We start from the raw sequence: 21,131 nt of genomic DNA, 5'->3' as shown, positions 1-21,131 counted from the left end.
GTGGACATTTCTTTCTCATAAAATAATATATCTGCTTGTTTGCGGATATATTTTTAACAAACTATTCGGCTATGAAACTAGTGTTCTCTTCTTCTCTCTATTTTATTCGATCTCTTTCAATTTTCTTTCAGTAGATAATTTCTTGAGTAGACTTAAATACACACTATTATTTATTACTACGAACAGCTTCGCTTAATATGCAAAAATACACAGAATTTGTGAATATTTTATTCTATGCGTTTAATATTTTATAGATTTAACACGACGTTTTTACCCAACAGGTGATCGTAATTTACAATCAAGCTGCTTCATTAATTACAATCACTGTACATTTAATGTTGAACACGAGGAATTTTTATGTGTCTAAATTGTTTATCTCAAATCACATTGCTTGATTCTATCGATAATCATCATCTCATCACTTTATCTCATTTTATTCATATGTATTTACGCGTGAGTCTAGTTTTATTAAATATATATGTATATACTTATATTCAACCGACAAGCTTCTTACGAAAAGAATTAATGGCGGTTTATAATGGCAGTAATCTCGAGGTCATAGAAACCGAGATTCGCATTTATATTTGATGTTATCGCAGTTTATATCACTGTGTATCTTATGTCGAAGTCTCTCTCTCTCTCTCTCTTTCTCTCAATTTTTATTATATATTTTCTACGGCATGGTGACGATTCGTTGAAATCACTTTATACTAATGACGTAGATATAGAGTATAATGTCCGTTAAAAAGATAAAATTAATAATTATTAAATAACTATTATTTATGCAAGAAAGTCATAGAAGTACTCATTATGTCGTGCGTTGTCACATATGATACTACTTAAAGTATTTAAGAGATACGAAGCGTTCTTAAACTAGTTTCATTAGAGCAACACAGTCTGTTTCGAGAGAAGAAGAATCGATGGATATGCATTGATACGCGTTCCATCTTCAGATCTTTCAGTTTCACGCTTATAATCTATCGATTATAAATTCAGCGCATTAACAACTTAGCTAATTTTAAATTTTTTTTAAAGCGAACCTACCATCGTACACATTATCCGACTAGGGCCTCATCTGCCAAGCTCTACCGTCTCTAATATTTCTATTCCGGCAATTAAGTTCCAAGCAAAACTGCAACCACCTGCTTTGCTTGCAGAGAAAAACAAGACCTATTTACGATCAATCTAAATTACGTATTCACAGATCAGAAACTATTGTCGCATTTTCTTCGATCTAATTATTACGATCTAATTATTTTTGCTCCCTCTCGTGGGAAATCAGTGGTCGTTTGTTAGTTTTTGCCGTCGCTAGAATCTTACAAGTTCCTAAGATCACACGTTCACCGGCCGCACGTTGTCATCTGATTGCTGCTGCTCGCCACTTTGCCAACCAGAGTCAGGAGTCGTCGAATCGCTTAAACAACACTGTGGCGCTTCTTCCTCCTGGCTGTTTCTGTAATCTCTATAATCCCTTTCTCGCGCTCTCTCGTTCTCGTCCTCCCGGAAGTAACCGGAACTCGCTGGACCCTCCTGTAACTCCTCGTCATCTTTCGACGCGTAATAGGAATAACGGCCTTGCTGAATTACTTCGTATTGCGCGTCAGGAGCGAGAAACGGACCTCTGGCGTTCCTTGGCTCGTCGCTGTTCGCGTAATTGTCGATAGGAATGTCGCCGTTGTCCGCAGGCAACGGAAGAGGCAGCCGAGATCTTTTTGACAGCTGACGCTTGCCCAATCTGGTCGCCAGGTAGTCGGCACCTTCAGAACGTTCCGCACCTAAACATACCAAGACAAAAATAATACCTTAAAGGAGATATCTTGGCTTTGAAAATGAATAACGTAGACATAATATTAAGAATTTTGGCGGCTCTCTTGTAAATAAAAAATATTCTTATGGAATTTGTAATAGTGAAAACTTACGTGTACAGATATTTTATCAACTTCCTAACATTTTCTTTTCAAGAAATTATTAAAGAGATATAGAGTTAAATATAAAATTTTTTTTAAATTTTATTCAATAAACAACTCTCTCTCTCTTTCTCTCTTTCATACTTTCATACATGTAGGAAATAAAATTTTAAATACACTGTAAGAGACATGAACAAAATTTTAAATAAAATAATTATTAAATTTATACGCACCTTCTTAAAAATCTTATTAATTTGAATATCTTTTGTTAGAAGCATTTTTTAATAACTCATATATTGATAATTACAAAGGCTTGAAGTAAAATTTGCTAAAATTAAAAAAAAAAATTATATTAATATTTTTAAGTTTTTTTTTAGAAAATAATGTGCATCGAAGTTAAAGAAATATTTTGTGTTTATATTATTTTACAAATGCTTTCCAAAATTTTTTTAAAATATAATAATATATTAATGATATATAAATGCGAAAATTATGATAAAATAGAATTGACACGACGCGCAACTTGAGTGTAAGAAGAACATTTTGCTATGGTACCTTCTTTTTCCACAGCCAGATCGTAAAAACTACTCTCGGGTCCGCAGCATGAAGATACGTCCCCGAAATATAGCTCGCTTTCGGATTGTTTCGGACCGGGATTCGTTTCTTGCTGAAATGCGCCGTTTTCCACTCCCTTCAGCGGTTTTCTAATTCTCCTACCTTTGACGGTTCCATCATTGCCGCCTTCGGGATCCGTGCTATTAGAGATCTCCTCGGCATTCTCGTAATTATCGGTGGGACGTTTCGCAGATCTTGATCTATGATCTGAATATTTCAAAAGAACGTGGAAACTTAATTCCAATAATTTCTACTGTTCGATGTGTTTGAAATCGATTAATTTCTTTTCTAACTAATTTAAATGTTTATAGCATTTCAATTTTATTATGATACTTAGTATTTACATGAAAAATAATTGAGCTTGTTGTCGTGATGAACATTTTACCTTCGTTATTCTCAAAGTTATCCATCCTCTTGGCAATTCTGGCTCTCGATTCGGTCGAGATTTGCGGTCTTCTAGCAGGACTGTTAGGATCGCTGTAAGGAGGTGGCGGTCCCCACAATGGCACGGGCGTTTCCAAAACGCTATAAGATGCAGTGCTCGGTGTGTATGGAACACTCTGAGTGTTTAAAACGGAATAAGGACCACTTGATTGCGAATTGAGAACGCTATATGGTCCGGTTCCGCCCTCCACGTTGGTTTCTGTTGATCGTGCTTGCGTGTGGAAGCCATAATTCGAATCTGGACTCGGTGCTGGGCCTCTCGATCTGGACCAAGGTAATCGCCATCTTCTACGAAAAAAAAAGCAGTATTTTAACTTGTATTAATAGACAAAAGAATTTGCATTTTAAAAGCATTTTTTGTTTTTTTATTTAATTATATTACAGTTTTAATTCTTAATATATCTATAATTATATATAGACACACACATAATTATTATTAATAATTTCATAATTTTTTATTACCGTTAATTGGAGTAAATTATTATTTTACATAAAGTAAAATATCTGAAATATTTCTTTAAATACCGATATTTTTTGAAGATTTTTTTTTAGAAACTTTTATGTATGTGTTTTTGCTGTATATTATGAAACGCATATTGACAATGCAATCGTTTTATCGATCATATCTATGACAGAAAATCATTTTTTAACGTAAGCCGTGACCGTTGTGAACTGATTTGAATCGCGCTATATAAACATAATTCCTTTTATCTCTTCTTTCGCGTGCTTGGGATTGATATCAGATGATATCTCATTGAATGTAGTGTTTCAAAGAAATATCACAAAGTCTGTCGTATACTTCACAATCAACATTTACCATGTATTTTATTGCCATTTCGTATTATGGTAGGCAAAATAAATTTTAAAGAGTCCATTGCGATATGTTCCCAGGATTCGGAAAATTTTTCTGAATCGTTCAAAGTCGATTGAAATACTGTTTTAATGATATGTATGAACAAATTATCGGAATACAATATACGATGCAGGAGCACAGACATACTTTATTGATTTATTGCATTCCGTTCATTCATATTAACATTCGTATATAAAATTTATTGGTTTTATCGAAAACGTATCGTGGTCATTATTATACAAATTGCAGTCTAATTATTACATATTGATAAATCGGGTGTGCGCTAAATATTTTTATTAAATATAAATCACATAATTAAGCTTCTATTATGATTTTATTAAAGCTTTTATTAAAATAATAATAAAATAAAATAATTTTTTTTTTAAAGAATTTTACGCGATTGCTATCTTTAAAAACTTTTTATCAGTACGAGTTCTTTTTTACAGTTTCATTCGAATGAAACCATAAAGCCTCTCAGTCAACAAATACATCAATAAAAAATCCTTCTTCTTCACAAGATTATTTTCATACCTGGAAGGTGCCATGTCGGGATTCGGCGTATACAGGTTTCCCGGTGTCTGTGCCCACCACGGACTCGCGCCCCCGCAATCGTTGCAGCATCCGCAGGATCCGGCCGGTGGCCCCACGGCGCCGCCCTGACCGTACAACGATCTGCATCTCAGCTCCAACTGTTCCCAGTACATCTTCTTCTTCTCGTGACTCAACAACTGGTATACGAGCATGCACGAGAATATGCAGGCCAGTATACCGGCCACCGAGACGCCGAAGAGGGCCCTCAGGCAGTCCGACAATGCGCCGTGTACCGCCTCGCAGTGAGGAGTTCCCTCGAACAGTACGCCGGGGTCTCCCTTCGACTGCGGCGCGCCGTAACACGTGCACGATCTGCAAATCGCCATATGGAAGTTTAAGATTAATATCCCAAGAGTTTGCTCGCTCGAAGAATAATAATTTTAAACTCGTATAATTTAAATCATTGTGAGTAAAGTAAATTAAAATTCATTTTAATCCGAATTCTTCTGCAAAAGTGATTTTAATTAGCAAGGACAATCAAATTTCCATAATAATGAAAGAAATTATTATTGTTATTACATGTTATATGGCTGCTTTTATAATCGAGTCGTTTTGCTCTTTTATGACTATAATTTCATTTAAGATATATTAAAGAAAGGAATATATATATATATACACATACCTTGCGCGTGCGGTGTAAACGCATTCGCGAAGATTCTGCAATCGCGACATGTGAATTACCGTGGTTGTGACGGTGACAAGCACGCACACCAACGCGCACACTACTCCCACGGAACCGCAGACTTTCATCTGGAAAAGTTATAAACCCGGTTTAATAGAGTAGAGCTGTCAACGCCAATGACACTTTCCCTCCGAGGACCGACAAGTTTACGGGACGGACTTACCAGAAGTCCGTATCTGTGCTTCCGCCTGGCCAACAGCATTGTGAAAAAGCCCATGAGGATCAACTAAAAACGATAAATTCATTATTGCTTCTATTGAATCGACAAATATTATCGTCCGGATAGAATAAAAAAAATAAATTTTTTATTATAAAAGATTACAAAATGTCATAAAATTTAAATGACTGATTTATTTACATATAACAGTTCTGTGAAAAATTAATTTCATTCCATGATCTAATATTCGAGGATATATTAATTTTTTACTATCGTCAGCCTAAGACAGCCGTAACGCAATCGATCGATTTTTGTCTCTCACCATAATGCCAGGAATGTAAGACGGCACGGTCTCGAAGAGCGCTAGACTGGCCGTGTGGGCCGACAGGACCGCGTGCACCGCCAAAAAGAGGCTGCCGACCGCCGCGCTCAATCCACCGCAGAGACAGCAGAGGACAACGTACTTCTTGCAGCAGCCACCTTCGCCGCTATGACCTGCAAAATCGACCTTTCAAATTCTAATTGTTCCGATAAAAACATTCCATTCGCGTGCTCGGAATACTAATAACAAACGTATGATAACAAACTTGATAACAAACGTAGCAAGATTACACCGATTCTAAATCAAGCGTTTGTATTTTTATTGCATTCTCTTTTTTTTTTAACTCAATGATCTAATTTATTTTAAAAGCACGACGAACTAATATTCTTAAAATGGCTTGAATCTTAAATTAAATTCTTCTGTACTGTTTTTTTTTTTTTTTTTTAATATGTTCCGAATATAAAAATTAAATATTATACACGGAGAATATTTTCGGCTAGTCATGAGACGCGAAGTGCAAATTCGATAGTGTCAAGAAATGCAATTAATTTCGATCCCGTCGACGATGCATTATCGAGACTGAATATCAATGTGAGTTTGTGGGTAATCGCAGTCTGCGGATATATTCGAGGAATTTCGCTTGCGGCACGTTTCTCATTGTGACCAGATCAGAACTACGGCTGTTAGGTTCTCACGCGAACAATCATTATCCTGCTAACCGAGGATCCAGCACGGCTTACTACATCGTGCCCGGATTTCTCCTGAATAGGGTCAACGGTCTTATAAAGGACAGCGTTTGAGGTCATAAAATAGCTCCAATAGATATACACTAAATAACAATAATTAAAAAACGTTAAAAGACCAAAATAAAAAGACGTTAAATCTTATAAATTCGGGTATCAAGAAAAATAATAAACAAAAAAAAAAAAAAAATACAATTTGAATACAAATACAAAAAAATGACGGTTTAATTTCTCCTTTCAAAGGTACTGAGCGAATAAAAATTTCGGTCGCTTTCAACGCTTATTTCGCAATTCTCGTGTGTACGCGTGGAGACTCAGACACTATCATGTTTCCGTTTATATCGCTACCGCGTTGCGGACTGCTTACGGCGTTGCTTTTATAATGTTCAATGCAGCTACGTTACTCCGTTTGACGGCATCCGGGTTCGACTTCCATTGTCAAAGCACCCTATTGAATCCGGTGCGCCGACCGTGCTGTATTGAAAGTCCTCTCAATGAATTCTCGATCGTCAATATTCCTCGTAGTTTTTGAAGATAGTGTGCTAATATTCCCGAGACTCTCGCAAAATGAATTTTTTGATCGAGTCTATTGTCGATGCGCAAAAGATATTGAAAATTTTAAATGCAAAATTGAGATCGTACGAGTGCGATTAAAAATTTATTTTGTTTTTTATAAATGCTACTTAGTAGAGACTATTTTTTTTTTTTTTTTTAGAAGTTTATGTTTGCGCTTTCACATTGAGAAATATATATACAGGATGAAATTCGACGGTACTTGTATAGATAGAAATTGAAAACTTATCTTAGATCTTAGAAAGGAATTCGCTATGGTTTCTTCCAAACGCGAGATGAAATCTTTCAAAATGCGAGTCTGAAAGATATTTTCAAGAAATAGCGTGACGCGTATTCTGATCCTAATCTGCCGTTCAAAGGCGGGATACAAGATTTACGGAGTGGAAATTCTTAGGGGGATGAAATCGAATAAATCCTTTAAGGAAAATTGCTCCTACGATCTAGTCTCCCCTCGGAGGACGAATTCACGTTTCACAATAGTCAGGATAATAATAAGAAATCGGACATCGCGGTAGGGGAACGTATGCATTCCACTTTGTGAAACTCATGGTTGGAAAACCGGCGAGATCCGCGTTTTTCTTTTTTTTTTCAACGGTAACATTGTCCGGCCTTTTATCTGTTGCGACACACGCTTACTACCTGCGTGATGTTGTTTACCTTCGAGAAAAGTATCGGTTTGAATCGGCGCAGAACGATCAGATACTTTCACAAAAATTTGAATTTTTCTCTTTTATAATTTCTTCAAAAAAAAAAAGACTACAAGAAGTTTTGCTTCTCGCTGATGTGATAAAAACAAGTAAGAAATTACTTGAAATCTTTCTTGTAGTTGAAATAGATATATATAATAAAAAAGAATCTATATATTTTCTATATTATACATATATAAATTCACGTTGTATAAACGTGTAATCTGATTTCGCGACATCCTCACGAGATTGGACCCATCTATTTCGAAGCGCGCAGCTAAGAATATTTTATGAGTGGCGTACAGATAGTCCATATGTCGAAAACAATTTTTGTCGTGGTAATATTCAATCTAATAATACAGACCGGTTCCAGAACAATAGCCATTTCAGAGAATTCATGATTCGATGTTTATCTAAAGAAATAGAGATAGAAATAGAAGCTCGACATTATAGCGGGGGTTCTCAAAAAAAAAAAAAAAAATTATTCTATCACAATATCTACGATAAACCACAAATATGCAATCAAGAAACTACACGAAAAAAAAAAAAAATAATAATCTTACATTTTTCTTTTTAGGATTAAAGCTAAAATTAAAACTAAAATTTTAGTAGGAAATAATTTCAACAATTTTTAATCCTAAATTAAATGCCGTAAAAATCCAGCGCGCAGATGTACACGCTTTGTTGGAGCGAGGCGTCGCAACCTTTGACCTTGTCTCAAGACGCAGTGTGCCTATTAATAACGAGTGCACAAAGGGAGCGCAAAAAGGGGAGGCTGATAAGCGAAAGGGGTCTCTCGGCGTACCACAGGGATGCGGATAATGCGGCCTCGGGAAGTGCGCGTAATTCGTCGGATGCGGCAAGTGCGAATGCGAATGTGTCATCGGGAAGGGATAGCCTTGGCTGTCCATCTCCATTTCCGTCCCGAGGCGGCAACGCACTATCTGGAGCACCGGATATCCATCCATCTTCCTCGTGTCGCTTCGCGCCCGCTCCCGACAATCTTCAGCAATTTCGCGGTCTCATTCCGGCGTTTTTATCACTTGCTATTATGCATGCGGCGCTGTTGATTCTTCTTGTATTAATCAGATCATTCTGTTGGCATTAATCTTTTTATCGAACAGGCTAGAAGTTCAATTTTATTTAGTCGATTCTTTGAACTTACTTATCGTAAAAATGTGAGTGAGTCGTACAACAATATATAAACTGTTCAGAACACTCTGCATCGGAATTCAATACTCGTGAAATAACAATTGTAATTACTCGAAGAGGTTTTTTGTTTTATATTATCACGATGCGAGTTTTTAAAAATTACACTGAAGATGTATATACATATAACTATTATTTTATAATATAATTTAATTCTCGAAATTATTTATTTACAAATGCAATTATCACATCATTATATTTTTGCAAAAATTAATTATAATTACTTACATCTTTTTCTTTTTTATTTTAGAATCTTTAATATTCAAAATTTTAACAAAATTTATTTGACATTAATTCATTATAAAATGACAAAATGATAAAAATTGCAGGGAAGAAAAGATAGCGAGAAATTTATATATATATAATAAATGATTAGACGATTATACAAAATTATATTTTTTGGATTATACGTATCGATAGAATTATGTATTGTATTTTTAAATTATACCACACACAAGGATTGAAAGAAAATTGTATTCGCTCTATAAAATAATTGATGCTATGCGTGAATAAAGTTCAGTTTATAATGGCATTATTCGACATAATAAATACCCTCGTTGTCGTAATTAAACCACACATGTCTGCAATATTCAGCACGGGTCACGTGTTATGAAAGCTCGCCAAGGTCACCTGTTCATCGTGCATTTCCGGCTGGATTAACCTACTTTCACCATCAATGATCGTCATCGGAAATTATTATTATTGCTAGACCCTCCCCCCCTCCCTTCGTATTCTCAATCGATCGTTGTTCAAGTCTCAAATTGTTCGAAAACATAAAGACGATCCAATATCGATCTTCATTGTCTATTTTCTTTCAAAACGTGAAAATCCACTCTCGTATCGACGATTGTACTCAGGAGGATTCACAATTGTCGGGGGCGGACACGTTGTGTATGTCCCACAGGTGGCGGCTTCCGTGTTGTTTGCCGAATTCACGAGATCCGGAGCGTGATTGAGTTTGAGTAATTTTTTTTTTTTTTCACGTAGACAGAGAAATTATCTCGGACACGCGTAGCGCGTAAAAGAAACCGACACGTTTACAGCGCGCGTTGTCTGTCGTATCGTCGGCCCGCTCTTAAGTCGCTCGCAACCCCTTGGCAGGAGGGATCGTTCTACTCTCGGTTGGTCCAACATCGACTGGTCGATATACCCCCGGGATGATTCGAGCGACCCGTCGCGGTTGGGAATTGAAATTCCGGGGGAATGCACCCTCCGTACAAGCGGGGTAGGAATCTAACCGCGCGTAGTCGTCGATAACGCGATGTCCGCGACTGATAAGACGCAAACGTCGCGCGCCTCCTCTTCATCCGGCTGATAGTGCACATAGTCGTCGGGATGATTGAAAAACAAATCCGGCACATGGGATGGAGCTACCCACCCGCTCCGAAATCGCGCGGCGAAGTTTCAGAGAACATCGCCGTGTTCGACGTTTCAACGACTCTGTCTGACATTTCAATCTCAAATGGAAATTAAGTCACCGATATGGAGCGGAGTGTTAACGTCATTCATATCGTGAATATATTCATATCGGGCGTTCAGTGTGCAGCTCACGGACAGGAAATATCGCATCCATAAAAGATGCATGACTTTGTTTTATATTATTAACGAAACTCTTGATAAAATTCTTGATATGCGATTATTATAATATTATAATATTCAGAAAAAATACATCTTGCAATAATAAAATTAAATACGATATAATGTTTAGTTGGCAAATATAAATAAATTTTAAGATAAATATATCTTCTCGCATTTTTTATGCGAATCGTATAATTACTGCGGTAAATAAAAATTAAATATTTAAGTAATATATGCGTAAAAATAAATTACTTACATTGACTGGCAGCAGCTGTTTCGTAACGTCTCGTTGGTCTCGGTGGTGGACGTGGCGGCAGGGCTGGAGGTTGATGCGTTCTCGATGCCACCTCAATGCCTGCATCACTCTCACCCTCTCCTCTGTTATTTCCTCCGGGTTGTTGCACCACGTGGCATTGACACTTGTTCTTCGTAGGGGCTGAAACCTGAAACATTGAAGTACTTACGTTAACTCGAGTTGTAAAGATTTAATGCGTTCATCGCGTTTAATGAAATGATAAATACAAAAGCACTTGGCGGAAAATTTCTTTTATATTGTCTAATCGATGATGGTTTAACAAGCAATAATATTATCTTAGGTTTTTAATTATATTACTTCTTCTGAAGTAAATAGAGATGTGCGCGGATCGATGTAAATCAAAATATATAGCTGTCGGATTTATTAAGGTTTAACAAATTATTAATTACAGTATAATAATAATCAAAAATTATAATTAAGTTTAAAATGTCCTCTGTTATTATTAATAATGTCAATGTGTGATTTAGAAGTATCTCCTCTTCTTATTCACTGGGTATATATCTCTTGAAAATCACAATCATCGAATTCAAATAAACATAATTTATCTAAATTTTAATGTTAATCACGGATAAACGCTCGATATCAACACTTACGGGCGAAGAACGCCCAATGAAATACTTTTCATCGTACTCGCGACGAAGTTCGAACATTCCTGCAACGGGCACCGATCATTAATCATCCGTTTGCGCGCTGCATTTGGTCCACGGCTGAAAATATTTCCTGATATAAGCTCTAAGGGCAGAACCGTTGCTTAGTATACGATTTATAGCTTCTCGCGTGGCCGAGACACGGCGAACGTAACTCAAGCGTGCGCGGATAGAGATATGGCGATTCACGAACATGTATTTTCTGAGATGTGGCGGCAAAAACGCGGCTAGGAATATACGAACCGCTGGGCGGAACGATGGCATAAGTCATTCTCCTCATCTGGCGAAGCGCGTGCAAAATTTATGACAAGTGCAATCGTGCAAGATTTAATTAATTTCTCGAAATAATTCTTTTTTTTCGTAATTGTATGGACGAAGAGAGCGAAAAAAAAAAATTTTTTTAATTTTATTAGCTTGTTACTGTGTGCATTTGTTTCGTATTAAAATTTTATATCGCAAGATAATTATACGAGAAATTTATCACGATTGTTACATTTTACTGATGAATAATTGATAGAATACAATATATGATAATATGTTGTAGATTTATATACCTGAATGGCATCGACGCTCATAAGGGATGCATTTTTGGTGTCATTCTGTGCGTGTGGATGCCCGTGATTGTGCATGTGTCCATGAAGGTGCCCGTGATGATCTAAGCTCGAAGGTGCCCGATCTCTCGGCCTGGTATCAGAATGACTTGTGTGCAGTTGGTGCACCGATTGCAGATGATGATGATGATCATGAACGTGGTCTAGCCTGCTGTGAGTTCTGGTATTGGCGTTCGATGACGACGATTCGCACGATATACCGGAGCTGATGTGATGATGATTTACACTGGAATGACCAGTCAGGCTGCCCGACGAGCTGCCCCGATGATGGCCGCCCAGAGGTGTCGTTGACAGATTGCTGTTGACATTGACCACGTGCCGATGCATTGTGGGCGAGCCGCCGTGGTTCATCATACTTGAATTTGACGACGCACCGCTCAGAGCACTAGAAACACCGTGATGATCGTTGGAAAAGGTGGGATTTGAATGATGAGTCAAGCTAGGGCCGGCGCCAAGTCGATGATGACTGCGTGGCGAATTTACGTGGTTTATCGTGGCCGTGATAGGCATTGACGTTGGATGATGATGTCCAGTAGGAGTGGTAGAGCTGGTTTGATTTATCGAACTGGAACCTGCAATGATAATGCGACATTCTATTTATTTTGAGAACATAATAATTAATATAATAATTACAAAGAAAAAAGTACGAACCGGATGCGCTTAGTGAACCAGATGTTCCATGCATATGGCTGGTAAGATTAGTCACTAGATTTCCGTGATGATGTCCGCTCATTCCTTGGGTGTGCGCGTGATGCGTACCGGATCCGTGATGATGAGCGACGTTTGTCTTCGTGTTACCATGATGATGATGCGTGTGCTGTCGCTGATGTTGCTGAAAGCCCATCAAGCTTTCAGCGGCATCGAGATTTGAGTTGCTTCTAAAGTTATCAGTGTGCTTGTGAATGTGAGCGTGTATGTCACCGTGAAAGTGTCCGTGAACGCTACGATCTACCGCCGGCTCGTGATGATGCTGATACGGATTCAGCACCTGTTGAACGTTCTTAAGTTTGTCCTTGCTAGAGTGTTGCTTCTGCGGCGACAAGCCACCGTGGTCTTCCAACTCCTTACTGCTCGTCTCGAGCAGATTTGACTCGGCTTCCAACAAGGGACTAGGAGTCGAGGTCAAACTGTGTTGATTCTCCTGCAGGCTTGAGGTCTCCTGGACTCTTCGAGCCGCCTCGAATGCCAGATTGCGCGACAAGTCCAAGTTACGTGGACTACAAGACAGATTATGCCCGTGAAGTAATAACATCGAGTTTTGATTGTTCATGGATCTCGAATTGGGCGATATACTCGCTTGGTGTTCTAGGAGATCAATATTCATGGCATTGTCCAGACTGATCTGCTGCGAATTATCTTGATGAGGACTCTCTAATCTTCGTATCGGCTCGAAAGCGCTCTGTAAGGTTTCCAGACTTCGTGGAAAGTCTTGATTATTGGAGATCCTGGTGCTACCCACGTGTCTTTCCGTTCTGTCTCTCACAGAGTCCATATTGCCAATTGCGGAGCACTGACAAGGATGCTGCGGATTTTCAGGTACATCTAGATCGCTGATCAATTCCGGTTGAGACATTTTAATATCTGGAATAATAAGTATAAAAGAGATATACAAGACTTATAATATGTAAATTTGCATTATGTATATGTTCGTAAATATTATTTTCAAAAATAAATTTCTAGTAACGGATGTCTTCCTCGAGAATGCGATATATTTCTTAAAAAAATTTATTTATTTTTACTCGTATATGCGTCCGTTATTTAAGAGTTGATTCTAATTTCACATCTAATTAGATGAAAGCAGTTTCGTTATGATTTTTAAATAATTAATAGCTTTTAATATCTTCATTAAAAAAAAAACATCCTAAAGATTAACATCGACGTAATAAAGTATAGTGTTCTATTTTATTTTCAGGTGAGTAACGGGAAATTATATTAGTCGTAATTGTACAATAAATAAGAAAAGATGTGAAAGAAAATGCCTGTTAGATGGATTTCCGTTTTACTTTTTATAAGTCGCTCGCGATGACTCCTGCTGTTTTATAATATAGAACGATTTATCAAGTGCAACGAGGCGGGACATCAAAACGAACAACTTCTCATCGCTATAACAGTCACCGCGCAGTTGGAAATCATTCGACATATCGATTCGGATCTAGACGGAGGATATGTCAACGCTGTTGCTGCCAATCCTTTTGAACTATCACATGTGTGATAGGAATGAACTATATCCGCTTGAAATCGAACAAAAAATGTAAGCTATCGTTAAATAAATTATTTTTTTATTTGACATGTGCTTTAATCGATATAAAAATTTAAAAAAATTCTTATAGCAAATCTTCAAATATATACAATGTTTAGAGTTCAAATGTGCTTAAAAATGATAAAATTAAAAAGTTTTATGTTAAATACTTAGTCACTAATTACTTATTAGAAAAAATAAATCTTTAATAAAATATATTTAATCTAGGTATTCCTTAATTTTAATATAAAAATAAAGTTTGTAATACCAAACAATATAAGAGACTAATTAGCAACCGATTAACGGCAAATTGTAATGAAGCAAAGCGTACAAGGCTTTAAATTATAAAAGAATCGCAATAACATTATGTCCCGATACAAAAATTTTATTATTATTGCTATTAAAAATTATTAAAACTTTTTCGATGACCGCCCACAAACTTGAATAAATAAATTGAGGAACTTCTAAAAAACTGAATCTTAGTCTAGTTCTCCCCCTTTTTATAATTCTTTGAAAATAAAAGTAGTTTTTTGACGATCAATCGTAATTGCAGACTTCAAGAACGCACTGAAGCGGTTTATTATACGTTTATCTCATTAAGAGATTTCAATCGTAAGAGTAAGTTTACTAATAATAAGCACATAATAGATTATGATTGAGGGGAAATATAGGGGAATTATCGTGTGAAATTAATTATCTTTTTTTTTTCTTTCTCTCTCTCTCTTATAATGAAAGAATTATTAATGTGAATTATGATATGAGCTCAATTAAACAAATATTAATATTTAAAAAGCTTACTTTCAAATATATGTAGAAATGTTATAAATATTTTAAACTGTAATACATGAAAAAATATATATTATTTAAAATTAAACATTTATATTTATTAAACATACAATTTCTGTCTTGTTTGCCTATTATAAGAATTATTCGCTTCTGTCGATGTTGATGTCGATATATCATGCTCTAAATTAATTTCATTTCGCGCGTATTGTCTCTTCGTGTAAAAAAAATCTTCCGAAAATTATGAGGTCCGCGAAGAATTCTCTTGCGAAATCGATTACGCTGCGGCATCACGTCTGGCCCACCATTCGAAATACCGAGCATCTAGCTGCTATAACCAGTCTAAAGTAATCTTTGTAAGTACGATCAGTGACTCCCGACCGCTCACATTCTTCGTATCTCGTTATACCAGCGCAAAGACTGCGAAGGCCACGGTCAAGTTCGATGCCGATGGCATGTGCTTGGTCGCCGCTAGCTTTTTCTGTCGTTCGACGATCTCGCGATAGTCGGCAAGAATGGAAATGTTTTCGCGGCACGTGGATTTAATTTCGTTTTATCGAGTAAGACCCCCGGAGATTGGAGAACATTTGTCGCCTTTACCCGTCTACGAAATCACCTGTATGCTTTTGCAAGGAAACACTTTCTGACAAAAAGTTCTCATAATTATAGATCCGATTCAATTCAATTAAATCAAAATTAATACGTTGATCAGAGGATTGTCTGGAAGTATAATTATCGATTCTTGCCGCTAATAATTCATGCAAATTAAATTCGTTACTAGAGAGATATTATACAATGTATATTTTAAGGTGTAAAAAATATAGAAATATTTTTAAAATAAAATTCCAAGGGTTTGAGTCACTTTTTATTTTTTTCTTTTTTTTTACGCGAACAATAATTAAGTATGCGAGCCGCTCTGCACTTAAGATGCCAGGTCGCTCTTCCGTGGCGCGGTTGCAACACCGTGAGAAGAACTGCGGCGACCTTTTCATAGACGGTATACGGGCCCTGTGTTTCGCACGCGTGTTGCGAAATCGCACGATCGTGCGCGCACGTTTATAGTCCTGCCTTAATCTATAGCGAGCGATCGAATTGATCGGCCGAACTCACCTGCGCGAGTTGGTTTTTATGCTGCTGGATCCTCTTGTGATTATTACTGTAGTCCGACGGCGTTGCATCCTTCGCGTGTTTGATCTGCGCACGATGAAGGAATTCGATATACGATGAAACGACGAGTTATCCCTCGGGAATGACTGCCTGCGGCTCCGAAGCAGCACATTTTTAGAAAGCGTGTGTCTCCGTCGTTTTCTTTTTTTTTTTTACTTCACTGATTATTAATTGACTCGACGTCTATGGGAAGGTTTCCCGAAGCATAGTAAGGACCCGTACGGTTTCACAGAGAAGGGCACCATGAACAGAAAACGGTGGAACAAAATGCAAGAGTCCTGAGAGTTCTTCCGTCGATGATGACAATATTACACGATTAGTTAATTATATTCTTGCTAATTCACAACGAAGCCGTAATAGACGTAAAAAATAAAAGATTAGTAGTTGATAAATGTAAATTGTCATGGACTGCTGATGATAAACGTCACAAAGAAGAATTCGAATAGAAAAGCTGTTAGACATTTAAAATTTATCTCTTTTACAAGCACTTTTTAACTTAGCAATTTTACGCACGAAATTACCTATTGAATGAGTATTAAGTCTTGCAGCTCTATTTCGCAATAAATCCTTAGGACTATTTCTTGAAGAGCTTAAATTGTCGTGATTATACACGCATATATTATTCAACGTATATTGCAGTGTCATGATAATAATCACTGTAACATAATAAAACACACGAACAAATTGCAGATAATCTTTTTTCTCATTTTCTCAGGTAACAAAATTTTCACGATTCACACATTATGCCAGAATCCTATTTGCTTCAAAAAAAGTCAACAAAGCAAAAACGTTACGAATTTCTCTGGAAAACTTCAAGAAAACTCCGAAATCTCAATGCAATTTGCACGTTCGATGCTTGTGAGGCACACAAACGGAGGAGAAAACACGGAGCAGGATATCGTGAGAGACTGTTGGAGCCTTCCACCTTCACTGGCAGCCGTTCTGCCTTGGAATGTGCCTTTGCCCCCTGTTCTCCCCTCTCGAGTGGCTAGAGGGGCCCCAAGGGCCCCGACTGTTACACGGCATCTCTCTCTCTCCCTACTACTCGCAGCCGGCCGATTCGGTTCTGGGACCGATCGCCTGTCAGGCCCACCTACTCTTGCGAGTCTCGAGCTGACTCGATAGGTATAACATTCTATTTGATTCGGCTTGTTCAAACGGAACTCAAAATATATTAATTTTTTGCCGTTGATTACTGAACATGATAAGTAATCACTCCATTAACAAATACATTTTTGATCAAAATTAGCTTTTGTCATGCGAATAAAATCGACTGTTTTATCAAAATAACGCAATATTTGCATTTTTCTTATGCACTTAAAAAATGACAAATAAATTTATTTATTTTATAAATTATTAAATATATAAACATTTAATTGAATTTAATATAAATAGCATAAATATGTAAATATTTCTTAAATAAAAATACATAATTTCCTTGTTTATGTTTTATGATATTACGATGAAATGGCATTTATAAAAATCTCAGTTTAATTATTTTTCAGTTTATAAAGCTTCAAAATAGAATATAATATGTACAACAAAACTAGCTATCTTTGCGCATCCATAAATTTACAACAGTTTCAGTTTGCCTTTGGGAAAATGGAAAGGTATAATTTTCAAGGAAACAATAATATAGATCTCATAAAATTTAATACATGTTCCATTCTCATTCTTTTGTTTTCCAGTTTTTATATGAGCAGTTTCACAAAATACGTTTTGAAGATAATGGCAATGCTCGTCTATATTTTAACTAGACTTATAAAAACATAATGAAAATCTGCTCAGAAATTCTATCAAAAATTTCTCAAACCCATTTATTAAGTAAGCCTCTTTAAGAGACAAAAGATTTAAATAACAAATTATAATAACAGATGGAATCGACATTATTTGCAGCTGATAATTTTTAAATGTGTTTGTTTTTGTTAAAACAAAAATGTAATTATTATTCAAAGAGAAAATAAATTTAATTCCATAGTAATTATTCAATATATACGATATATACAATTTTTTCCTATATTTCTGTATCCGGACTTCTTAAGAAAAGAATTTGACGTAATATAATGCACACATATGTAATCGATAAAATAATACGATGCATAAAGAGATATAATATAAGATAATATAATATACTATGTCTATCCTAGTAATAGAATGATACTCTTCTGACAACAGTTCGTTTTACATAAATATTCTACGCTCGAAACAATGGGATGCCATGGGTAGTATTTACCAAAATAACATGGAAGCGTAAGCGTTATGGACTCATCCATACAAGCAGCCGTTGAATGGGCGTTTCTCAGCCAAACGTAAAGACAATAGAAGGCATGATCATATATTAAGCATGATGCCGCTTCTATAAGCTTTTCGTATGTACATACATATTTTTACTATGTATGTACGTATACTATATTGTTTTGAATAGTTCTATCGTAAATCTCCGTCTTTAATAAACTATTCAAACCGTTTCATTCACATCTCGATTAATTTCTAGATTATTATAAGAACTGTGCATACTATATGTAGCCTAGACAAAAAAATTCAAAAAAAAGTTCAGGAAATAATTAGACTATTAAATAGACTTAGAATTAATTTTATTTTTACTTTTTATTTCGAAAAATTTACTAGAGAGAAGAATTTATGATAAAAATATAAATAATAATTAAATATATATATATATATACTATTTTTTCTTCTCAAATTTCTATTTTTATTTCAATTACATGTTTCTTCAACATCGAGCGCCTTTTAAGTGTCTGAGTTATAAATTGTTTTGTTTGTCTAGAGTCAATTATCTCAGAATTATTCCTTATTACGCACCGTATAAAGGTTTGCATTGTACCCGAGTACACGTTGTACTTCAAAAAAATTTATTAATTACTTTTGTCATTTAATCAATATAATTATTTAGCAATTAGCAAATATTTAGTTCTAGACTTATTGAAATTGTCCCGCGTTGTTCGTGTTTTTTACTCGACGAAATTATTATATATCGCATATAAATTTATATCTAAAATATCACGTACGACGTTGGGCATTGTGTTAATTAAACTGGCAATTAACTGTGTTTTTGCTAGTCGATTATTCGTTTGTGTATGATTTTTGAACGCATCCATACGTCTATTTAACGCAGAATTATTGAATTCGGTCACGTGAAAAACTCGCTATAAACAACAAATAAATTAAATGATGGCCGATATATAAATTTATAAACTTATTCAAATAAATAACAATAATTAATTACTGTCGCGCTCATATTAGACTCACTGTTTGTCCAAGATATTCGTTCCGCACTTCGCACCGAACTGTTACGAGTCGCGTGTGATCATGCGCACATCCCGCGGTTGCGTGCCATATTTCGCGTGCCTCGCGCCCCGAAACGAACGCTGATGCAAAAAAAAAAATCGCTCCGTGCTATTCGCGCTTTTTATTCGACAAAAGAGTTGCATATTGCGTATAAATCAGTGTTTAAACTGTCGCGTGCAAAACCGGACATCGTCATAATGTGTTGATTAAGCTGGCCAAATACGATTAATCCTATTTTGATCCTTTGTGATGGCGAGTCCGCTCATTATGATACACGCTTATCGTCTACCGAACTATCGAACGGATATCGATCGTGCGATTTACGTCGCAAAGCACGATGAGAAAAGCGAATGAATCTCGGTAAACTTATTGAAGTAAATTTAAAATAATTATCTTGCCGTTTATCCACGATAGATCCACGACGCGCGAAAATTGTCGTACGAGCGACAAAAACGATCCGCGCCATATTCACCCCGCTTTCATTGCGTGAAACAGCTGTTGCAAAATCCCTCCGTGTTGTGCGCGCTTTTTTCGGTCTACAAAAGTGCATTTCGCGCGCGAATCGGTATCAAAAGTCGTATGCAGCATTTATATCCGATGTCCGGTACAGACGCAGTATATTAATTAGCCGCGCAATCGCGATTGATCGCGTTTTCGCATAATTCACGTCACACACGAAACGCGCCAAGTATAATGAATGAATAAACGATCGGCCGCCAGGCTGAATCAGTTAAGGTAAGTGATACTAATTACCCCATTGACGCGATATTCGAATAGATGTGCCAAGTACAATCGTGTCGATTCAAAATCAAATGATCTGACCTTATTAGTCGGTAATGAACAGCGAAGCGATAACGCGCATTGTCGTTACGGTATTAATTAATGCGCGTATTATTAACCGCATTTTCTCGATTGCACGATAATATGATTCGATCTCAAATTAAGTCGAGATTATCGATGTCCATCGGGATAATCCTTGCCATGATTCTGTAATAATAATCTGTTTTATTAAGATTAAAAGCATTTTTTTTTATTAATAATATATAATAAATATGTAGACAAATAATATAATATAATACAACTTATATATAATTTTTGTGTAATTTTTTTTTATGAAGCCTAAATAAATAAATAATAATCTTTTTAGAGTGTAAAAATTTATATATAAAAATAATTGAAAAAATATTTTTGTGTTTATTTCATAAAAAGAAAATATATATATAATCTGAATCTGACTAATTACATATTGTATAATTATAGATAATTAATCTCAAACGTTTTGACAACGATATGGCAAGAGGATTCATCTCTGATGCGTGATTGCAATTAGATGCAATTTCCACCTGCATCGTGACTTGATGGACTTGAGACAATATTATTTCAAGTAGAAATCGACACTGATAAAACAGGTGACGACAATGCTGCAGCGGAATTTTCGGTGAGTAAATTTATTCGATTTATTTTTTTATTTGCAATGATTTTTGTTTCATTATTTGATCAAATTTCATTATTTTGCATTTCAAGATGTAACTGATTTTACATTGCTACAAGACTGTATTTTAAATTAAAATTAATATAATAAATAAAATAAGAGAACACTTTTTATTAATTTTATTTAAATTTATTCAAATAAATAAAAAATATAGTATAGATAATAAATTTAAAAATAAATATTCACAGTTTGCTATAAAAATAATTAAAA

At 35.8% G+C, this 21,131-nt stretch overlaps 1 protein-coding gene across 1 annotated transcript; it reads right to left on the bottom strand.

Annotated features, from left to right (window-relative positions):
• Window positions 1–135: 135 nt before the first annotated feature.
• LOC126857424 (uncharacterized) lies at window positions 136–16,077 on the bottom strand. Its single transcript, XM_050606834.1, has 11 exons — window positions 16,067–16,077; window positions 12,586–13,515; window positions 11,878–12,506; window positions 10,617–10,803; window positions 5,572–5,744; window positions 5,256–5,318; window positions 5,033–5,160; window positions 4,351–4,722; window positions 2,908–3,254; window positions 2,463–2,729; window positions 136–1,775 (listed from the first exon to the last, which is right to left on the bottom strand). Exons 2-11 carry the CDS (start codon window positions 13,505–13,507, stop codon window positions 1,333–1,335), a joined length of 3,531 nt encoding a protein of 1,176 aa, XP_050462791.1. The 5' UTR covers window positions 13,508–13,515; window positions 16,067–16,077; the 3' UTR covers window positions 136–1,332.
• Window positions 16,078–21,131: the final 5,054 nt, after the last annotated feature.

The sequence above is a fragment of the Cataglyphis hispanica genome, chromosome 21, assembly GCF_021464435.1.
Source record: "Cataglyphis hispanica isolate Lineage 1 chromosome 21, ULB_Chis1_1.0, whole genome shotgun sequence".
NCBI lineage: Eukaryota > Metazoa > Arthropoda > Insecta > Hymenoptera > Formicidae > Cataglyphis > Cataglyphis hispanica.
The sequence above is the reverse complement of the archived record's forward strand: the minus strand, read 5'-3'. Positions and strand labels throughout refer to the sequence as shown.